The sequence below is a fragment of the Agrilus planipennis genome, unplaced genomic scaffold, assembly GCF_000699045.2.
Source record: "Agrilus planipennis isolate EAB-ADULT unplaced genomic scaffold, Apla_2.0 scaffold152, whole genome shotgun sequence".
Lineage (NCBI taxonomy): Eukaryota > Metazoa > Arthropoda > Insecta > Coleoptera > Buprestidae > Agrilus > Agrilus planipennis.
The window spans coordinates 250,613-260,600 of NW_020439047.1; the positions used below are offsets into that span (position 1 = coordinate 250,613).

The 9,988-nt window shown below is 31.5% G+C and overlaps 1 protein-coding gene across 8 annotated transcripts in view; it reads right to left on the reverse strand.

Moving 5' to 3' along the window:
* LOC108737961 (voltage-dependent calcium channel type D subunit alpha-1) overlaps positions 1–9,988 on the reverse strand; it is a 205,991-nt gene that overhangs the window by 50,306 nt on the left and 145,697 nt on the right. For 7 of the 8 annotated variants that reach the window (XM_018471165.1, XM_018471162.1, XM_018471161.1 and 4 more), the window contains exon 1: positions 1,154–1,255. Coding sequence is in view for 1 of the 8 variants with exons in the window: in XM_025976903.1 (XP_025832688.1) it covers positions 6,487–6,626 (140 nt within the window). In the remaining 7 variants the exon portion in view is untranslated. Of the gene's footprint in view, positions 1–1,153; positions 1,256–6,486; positions 6,627–9,988 lie in introns of those variants that run through there. The other variant, XM_025976903.1, reaches the window with a different exon arrangement.

Below are 9,988 nucleotides of genomic sequence, written 5' to 3' on the forward strand. Positions count from 1 at the left end.
TCTGATTAGAGATTTTCCAGCGGAATTCTCGTTATTTTGACATCGCAATAGTTTCTCAAATGTTTATAAAACCAAGTAAGCTGCTATAAAAATTAACTTTTCTCAAACATATCGTAAAATATCGGTTTTATAAATGTTGAATATACTTTCTGGCCAGGTATAACCATACTTTATGACAAAAAAAAATTGAGAAAAACTGATTTCGTGATCTTTAACCCTCTGTAATTTTTGTAGCCATCCTTTGGACTTTACAGAAAGTATTTCTGAGTTTAAAATAAAGGCAATCTCGCTGCAAAATCTTCAGTTGGATTTTTTTGAATAAAGAGACTGGGCATAAATAAAATACCGGATATGTCAGAATTAAGTTTATACCTAATATAAAATTAGAACCCTATAGAATTTTCATATTTTTCACTTGCCTTAACAATTGTTTCGCTATTTTGTTGTTTCTTGAAAAATTACAGAAGTACTTGTCCCATAACGGCTAATTCCTTTTTTTGTAATTGCACTCAATTATATAATCTCAAAGGTACCCAAAATTTTAAGTTTATTTAAAAACAAAGTCTTTAATTCCAATTTTCTTTTAATACATGATAAAGGAACTTTAGGTCGTGCCGCGTTATATCATTTTTAACGAACCTTTCTCATTAGATATTCTCAAAAATAACATTCTGCGTATACCATAAAGTTGCAATTGCACCATTTGCCTCTCCCCCTATATCCGCGCCTGAGATCGTTTAAATCTTCTTTACCGAATATTTCAAACTAATCGTCAATGATAAAAAAAGTAGCAGACTTTAGACACCACCACCAGTATGTGCGAGCAACAAATTAAAAAATTATCTAACAAGTCCCATAGAAACGCTTGTTAAAACATAAAATTTAAAGACAACTCTGAAAACATAAAGATTATAAGTAAAAACATACTTAACTTAAAAAATTACAAAAAAATTGAATTAGGCCTAGGAGAAATCGTTTCATTGATTAGGTAGGTACCTAATTTATGGTTCAATTAGCAATCAATCAGTCATTCTGTAATTGTAAGTTTAACTGTTAGTCCTTACTTATTATTACGATTCTGTTTAAGTTCTTCAAAGAGTTTACGCGTGAACTACCTTAACACATGAATTAAATACTTAAGCCTATAACTTACCAAAAAGAAATTGGTTGTATTAGAGTCGCCACTTGGGAAAGGAGTGTACACGGCTAAGGCAACACAGTTTGCAAAAATTGTAAGTAAAATTAAATATTCAAATGGTCTGTAAGAAAGTTAAGGAAATTTTTTCAAGATTTGTAATAAGCACATTGACATTAAAAAAAAAACAAGTAAAAACGCCATGGAACAAATTCTTTTGGCTTTAGTGTTCTCTAGCATTTGCTAATTTGTTTCTGTTACATACATATTTATATAGTCCGTAATACAATTCCACTACCATAAATTGCTTTTGAAATTGAAAAATAAAATGTATACATTTTCAAAATTATTATAGGGCTCATAACTCGGTCTCGCACTAATTACTTCTAGTTATGCGGCTATGGATTTTCTGGAATTAGACTCTAACACCAGGATTTTAAAATTGTTAACAGGATACTGAAATTTCCATTAATATAACAAGATTGGTTCATTGCATGGACCAAAATGTGAATAATACTATACTAATGAGAATTTAATTTAATTTAGAAAGTTGAACAAAACGAGTGTGTGTGTTTCTGAGTAACGGAGTGCGTATGTGATTGCCGAGAAACGGGACGTTTATTATGATATCAAGTAACTTACGGTGTATATCACTACATCACAAAAATTTCATTTTCCTTCACCTAAAAGCCTTTTCGTTATAATGTACACTTCACTACATAATATAAAACAAAGTCGCTTCCCGCTGTCTGTCTGTCCCTATGTATGTTTAGATTTTTAAAACTACGCAACGGATTTTGATGCGGTTCTTTTTTAATAGATAGAGTGATTCAAGAGGAAGGTTTATATAATGTAGTAGAGAAACACTGATAATTTTAGAGGTTTCTAATGTGATGTCGTAAATAAACACATTTTTTTACTCTTACATTGTAAACGCTGGCTGAACCCTACGAGATAGATCAAAATAATGTACTACAGTATTGTACACCTTAGAAAGGTCTACAAGAAAGTCCGCGATGGTATATGGCTATCTCTTAGGGATAATTACTTTTTACGAGAAATAATGGCTTATTTACAAAGCGATTTTAAGAAATACAGCATTAATACTTATCCAATTAAGTACCTTAAATACATTGTACATTTAATATAGATCAATATGGCCCTTACAGCGTGTAATTTAAATGAATATTTTCGAAGATATTGCAGATTTAAAATGCAAAGACATAGCGGGAGGCAGCGGCCCGTGCCTGTCTAATGCTGCACTAAACGACCAAAACACTCCCCTCCACACTTTTACCTCTCCACCTCCCCAAACACCCTCAACCATCCTCCCTTGGGAGTCACAACTTTCGGGTTAACATCCCTACTCGAGGAGGGGTTTTAGTCGGTAGGCACTTCGGCGGATCCGACACTTTCCCCCTTCAAGGGGTGCTTTTTGAAGATTTCTCCTCCTCGAGGATAAACGAAAAAAAAAAAAATTGCGCTTCTCCCTATAGCATTTTATGATTAGCAGCGATCGTACGCGTTTATCGGAGTTGTTTAGCTACAACAATTATTACCCGTGCTAACTCATAAGAAATCACAATTCTCATCTGATAAATTTGACAAATTGCTGAGCAGAAACTTAGTCTTTTTTATTTATTTATATAGCATGTAATTGTCTTTATTTGTTAAAATGCTTTATTGTTATTAATTAAGTCAAATCAAAGTCAGTATTTGTGTTGTATGACTACTTTTCATGACAATCGTCTTTATTTTCTCAAACTTCTAATTTCTAATGACAAAATATCAAAAAGATTGGATTGTTTTTCTCCTTTTTTTGATGACAGTGAATGCGTGAATATAAAAATATTAGAAGTCAAATCGCGAGAGAGTTACACAACGATTGAATTTTGGATTGTTATAACATAACATACACAATAATGTTAAGTTTTAGATACACTTTAATAATTTGCACTATATATGATTTCTGCATCATCAGATATTTATGTTTGAGTGACTAAAATAGCCTACCTTGAAAAGGCCTTTAAAACCGAAGGCGAAACTGTGGCGTGGTTATTTAAGTTAATAAAAAGCCTTTCACCCTAATTGTCTTTGATTTGGAAATTAATATACTAACTATATACATTAATTCCATAGAATCTACTCGTACTGGTACACAAATTACTGGAAATATTTCCATTTAACAACAGTTAATAAAGGACGTTTGTGTTATTAATTTATTAATTCATTAGGTACCGTTATTAATTTAATTATGAAGCTGTTTCATATTGAAGCTGATTCGTGAAACAACTAACGAAAATTACTTATTTTCAAAATTATTGTATAGGAGACTAACTGTTAAATTGCCATTTTTGATAGAACGTTGTTTAAACAATTAGTCTACTCTCGTGATTAAAAAGTTTAGCAATTGAAACTATTTGTAGATAATGATTAAAGATTTTATTTCTACAAGAAATTTACTTTTAAAACTGTTACCGTGAAAATCAGTAGGTAGGTACGTTGATTTTCGACGGCTCGAGAATATGTCCGGAAGCATGGTCAGAAACCTTTGTGCTAAAGTCGCAAATGATAATAAATCATATCTGTGACGTCCTGGAATAATAGGAGTTCCCGAATTTTCCAGAAGGATAAAGACTGTTACAGCTGATCAGTAAAATAAACAAACAGTAAGAATTGCAGATGAATGCCGAGCGAATATATAGTAGCAAGTAAATAAGCAGTACTAATATGATATACATAAGAAGTATATCGAAAAAAAATAAAATAGTTGGATTTACTATGCTGTGTTAATTTCCCATTTAACGGCTCTTGGTTGAGTCCTTTTTCTGCTATGAAAGGGCTCAACTATAAAATGTTAAATATAAAATTAACACATCATAGAAAATCTAACTATTTAATTTCTCTCAGTGTAATTTATGTGTTTAGTAAGTTTTATAGTGTAACATAAATAACTGTAAAATAAATATCGTACAGTCATACAAGTCCTGCTATATAACTATGGTCCATACGCATAGACGACATTTTTGTCAACCACACACAAAACTGCGCAATCTAGGGAATTTGCTTGTTATTATTTTGAAAGACAATGTAATAGTGGATAATTTGACAAGTTATAGACAGATGACGCTACTGAGCAGACTATAATTGCTACCAGGTGAAGTTAAACTAGTTTATTCGCGTTTGCTGAGCACGAGACGCTTTTATTTAAAAAAAAGTTGTTAGAGACATCGCTGTAAACGCATTTTAGTTTAATTTTTAGGTCTGTTATGGGTTTTTATTGTAATCTAATAATTTTTTGAATACGTTTTATAGTTTTCGATTTTGATGCCGTAAAATAAATGTTCATACTTTGATTTCAACAATAGTCCATATTTATTTTTGGACCGTATTTATAAACATTGTTTCGTTTCAAGTTCGACTTTCTCATTTTGATAAAAATGTCCAGAAAAAAGCCGGGATCCAGGTCATACAAGTATTACAATGACCGAACGTTTGTTGAAGATTCAATGGAAATATGTCGTTTTGGATTTCTGATAACAATTTTTGATCTGTGATGCATCGTTAAGATATATTTAAATAAAAAATTCCACAGTTCTCTAACAATTTTCCTGGTTGGACTTGGCCTCAAATATTTCTACAAAGGCATGAAAAGGAACCATCACAAAGACTGTGCAGTAACATAAAGCGGGTTCGGACTGCTATGAATGAAGAAACTATAAACAGATACTTCCACCGCCTGAAACTCGAAATCGATGGAGTTCCCCGGAATTTACGACGAAACAAATCTAGTCGACGATCCTGGCCGGAAAAAGATTCTAATAAAACGTGGAACTAAGTATTCCGAAGCTATTAAGAACTCCGCAAAGGCTGCTTTCAGCCTGATGATGTGCAGCAATGCAGCTGGCGAAATTTTACCACCGTATGTTAATTATAAATGTGGTGAAATAACTCTTATTTTTTTTGTGTGTAAATATTTTTTTCTAATATTATTTCAATTCATTTCAAATTCTTATCTTCTACATACCTTGGTTTCCTTTCAATCTAAACTCTATTGTTCTTTCATCACTTTTACCTGGAAATCCAACATCAACCATACCTGCATGCACTCCCATACTAATATCTGGTTTTACCCTTAATTGCTTTCTTTTGAATTCTGTACTGTCTAATACTACGTATTCCTATAAACTAGTGTCTTCACTACTTTTCCTTCTAGAACATTCCATCAAAATTACTAACAACCCTGTTCTATAAATAGTCCAAAAATTTCATATCTCAGGACAGTCTCTCGTCTACCGCTACTACCACCATTTGTAAGTGCTTCTATTATTCTATTGTTATTCGCTACATTGTTTTCATTTTTGTTGTTGTCTTTGTTATTGTTACTGTTTTGTTATCTTGTTCTTTTTGTCACTTTGTTCTCATATGTCTGTTGCATTTTCCCTGTGCCTTTTTGTTACTTGTGTTTTCGTTTGTTATTGTTACAAATTGTTATTGGTTATTAGTGTTTTCTTGGTACTTAAATAATTTAACGCCAAAAGACACTAAATAAAGCTAAGTATATGTGGGATAAATGGACTAAAGGAGGTCCTCATGATCACAAAAGCTGACAATGGAAACATACATGTCGAGGACATAAATAAATTAGAGAAGCATATCTGAAATTAATATTGTGTATCTATTTATTACTTTTATTGGTTTTGCCGATTCTGATTGCATTTTAAAATTAACTAATCTTTATCATTATAGCTTCAACAAATCACAGTTAAAGAAAGAAAAGCAATTCTGGGGTGAAGGTTTCTTTAATTAGGTACATTTTATAATCTAAACACCAACGTTTCGCCTCAAGGTGAAAATGATTCTTGAGAGGTTATTTTTAACTTTCAAAATCATCTATCGTAAGGTTTATTTTGTTTAAGAATTCAAGAAGATGCAGTTTTGTCCACTTTCATTAAATTTTACCATACACTTTTGTTANCTTCGGCTTTAGGATTTATGACTGTTGTTACATAACATAAATTTTGGTCAACTGAAATGTGATTTGTAGGGTTTTACAGAATTATATTTATTTAAATGTATCCTGAGGGAAGAAACCTTTTTGACATTTCCACCATTTGTTCCCAATTAAGCCCTATTAGCCATCCTTTAAATTCATTACTAATGAATCGATATTTGTTTTATACTTTGCACCTCTTTGTTTTGATAATCAGATTATTTCGGATATCTCCAAAAGATTGTATGTAAATATGTAATAATAGATCGTTTGACCAAATTCAATTACAATATAGATGTTGAAAATTAATGAAGGTTTTGCTTATATGGTTATTAATAATAGATAATCATCTTCTTACCCTATAACAACAATAGTAAAATCTAACAAGTTCCATCCATTTCTTAGATAAGCACCAGGATGCATCATAAATCCGTACGCAACTATCTTCATTATACATTCAAGTGTGAAAATTACTAAAAATATATATTCAATTTTTTCCTGTAAAATAACAAACATATGTTAAGTTTTGTTTTCAAATAAATAAAGGTCTCAATTTCCTTCAAGATTGTTCACGCGTAAAAACAGAAAATGTATGCTACTATAACTTAAACAGATTTCTCGGTAATCGTGAATTTGTAATCTTTTTGCTCAACCATACGTTGACAATTACTAGGTACACTTACTTTTACATTTATGGTACGGTATGGCCCATCAGACAGATTCCGTACTGAAAGTGTAATTTAAGGCAATAACTAAAGAAAATGCGAAAGTCGTCTAAAAGATTAATGAAAGAAGCAAACGCAGGCAAATCTTTCGATATAGGATAGTGATGAGCAAAAATGGCCTTGCTGTTTTGCAGATTTGTCTTAGCTATTCTCGCATGGTCAAAAGTAAGATTAAATGAGCAAGACCAGGAGCAAGATTCTTGCGAAATTCACATCTAAATTCCACTATAACAAAAATTTATTTCAATTACTGCAAATAAAAAGATGCCTATAGTGTGCGTTTGCTCATCAGTAATATAGGAAGCCTCGATCGGACAGAGGAAACGAAGGGAGAGGGGCATTTGTGGAATAAACTAATAAACTAATTCCCGTCCAGCCGATGGACTGTTAATTCATACATATACATAATTACTATTATCTCCATTTTCAAGTTTCAGTTTTAACTTCGTATGTTTCCAACGAAAAACACTTGTATACAGGCCTAAAAGGCCACCTCCCCGTTCTCCAATCCCTCCATATCCATAAACGAATAGTGTAGGCCGTATGCTTTGGGTGGTTATTCTGGTAGAAACAATAATTCTCGTGAATACCAGATTTTTCCGTATTAACTTTCACGTTCTATTTTAAAATGTTTACATAGATATGTTGGTTCATGATTTCATCAATTATTAGTTTGTCCACCCTTCATGTGGTCCCATTCCAGTCCCATTCCATAATATAGCGGATGATGTCACGATTCTCGTCTGTTCCATGACTTTTTCGTCGTTTACTACTGCTTTTATCAATTAATTAATTGCTTTTCTAGTTATTGGTTATTATCTTAAATTACACATCCAGTAAACTATCAGGTATTTCAATTGCTCTTATAAATAAATTAATAGTCATATTATCATTATTAGTTCCTAATTGGATAGCACTCACGTGTAGTGCATATCCAATACATTGTACTAATCAAATAAACTTATTAACACAGTAGTAATGACTATTTCTTTCACAGTTTAGCTAAATGTCAGCTAGTCTAATGCCAAATGCAGTATTTCTAAATTGCCTAGGTGTATCTGAAAATGCCGAATATTATCATGCCTATTGACTTCGTCATATATAAATAATACTTCATATTTATTGTACTTATGCTTACGGCATTCCTCTTTCAAACTGTTGTATACTACAATGACTCCTGACTTTTTAATTGAATAGTGATAAATAAATTGCTCTTGTTTAGTAAATTTATAAAATTTTCCATTACAATATTAGTCCAGTCGTGTACGTGAATAAAATCTGATTAGAGATTTTCCAGCGGAATTCTCGTTATTTTGACATCGCAATAGTTTCTCAAATGTTTATAAAACCAAGTAAGCTGCTATAAAAATTAACTTTTCTCAAACATATCGTAAAATATCGGTTTTATAAATGTTGAATATACTTTCTGGCCAGGTATAACCATACTTTATGACAAAAAAAAATTGAGAAAAACTGATTTCGTGATCTTTAACCCTCTGTAATTTTTGTAGCCATCCTTTGGACTTTACAGAAAGTATTTCTGAGTTTAAAATAAAGGCAATCTCGCTGCAAAATCTTCAGTTGGATTTTTTTGAATAAAGAGACTGGGCATAAATAAAATACCGGATATGTCAGAATTAAGTTTATACCTAATATAAAATTAGAACCCTATAGAATTTTCATATTTTTCACTTGCCTTAACAATTGTTTCGCTATTTTGTTGTTTCTTGAAAAATTACAGAAGTACTTGTCCCATAACGGCTAATTCCTTTTTTTGTAATTGCACTCAATTATATAATCTCAAAGGTACCCAAAATTTTAAGTTTATTTAAAAACAAAGTCTTTAATTCCAATTTTCTTTTAATACATGATAAAGGAACTTTAGGTCGTGCCGCGTTATATCATTTTTAACGAACCTTTCTCATTAGATATTCTCAAAAATAACATTCTGCGTATACCATAAAGTTGCAATTGCACCATTTGCCTCTCCCCCTATATCCGCGCCTGAGATCGTTTAAATCTTCTTTACCGAATATTTCAAACTAATCGTCAATGATAAAAAAAGTAGCAGACTTTAGACACCACCACCAGTATGTGCGAGCAACAAATTAAAAAATTATCTAACAAGTCCCATAGAAACGCTTGTTAAAACATAAAATTTAAAGACAACTCTGAAAACATAAAGATTATAAGTAAAAACATACTTAACTTAAAAAATTACAAAAAAATTGAATTAGGCCTAGGAGAAATCGTTTCATTGATTAGGTAGGTACCTAATTTATGGTTCAATTAGCAATCAATCAGTCATTCTGTAATTGTAAGTTTAACTGTTAGTCCTTACTTATTATTACGATTCTGTTTAAGTTCTTCAAAGAGTTTACGCGTGAACTACCTTAACACATGAATTAAATACTTAAGCCTATAACTTACCAAAAAGAAATTGGTTGTATTAGAGTCGCCACTTGGGAAAGGAGTGTACACGGCTAAGGCAACACAGTTTGCAAAAATTGTAAGTAAAATTAAATATTCAAATGGTCTGTAAGAAAGTTAAGGAAATTTTTTCAAGATTTGTAATAAGCACATTGACATTAAAAAAAAAACAAGTAAAAACGCCATGGAACAAATTCTTTTGGCTTTAGTGTTCTCTAGCATTTGCTAATTTGTTTCTGTTACATACATATTTATATAGTCCGTAATACAATTCCACTACCATAAATTGCTTTTGAAATTGAAAAATAAAATGTATACATTTTCAAAATTATTATAGGGCTCATAACTCGGTCTCGCACTAATTACTTCTAGTTATGCGGCTATGGATTTTCTGGAATTAGACTCTAACACCAGGATTTTAAAATTGTTAACAGGATACTGAAATTTCCATTAATATAACAAGATTGGTTCATTGCATGGACCAAAATGTGAATAATACTATACTAATGAGAATTTAATTTAATTTAGAAAGTTGAACAAAACGAGTGTGTGTGTTTCTGAGTAACGGAGTGCGTATGTGATTGCCGAGAAACGGGACGTTTATTATGATATCAAGTAACTTACGGTGTATATCACTACATCACAAAAATTTCATTTTCCTTCACCTAAAAGCCTTTTCGTTATAATGTACACTTCACTACATAA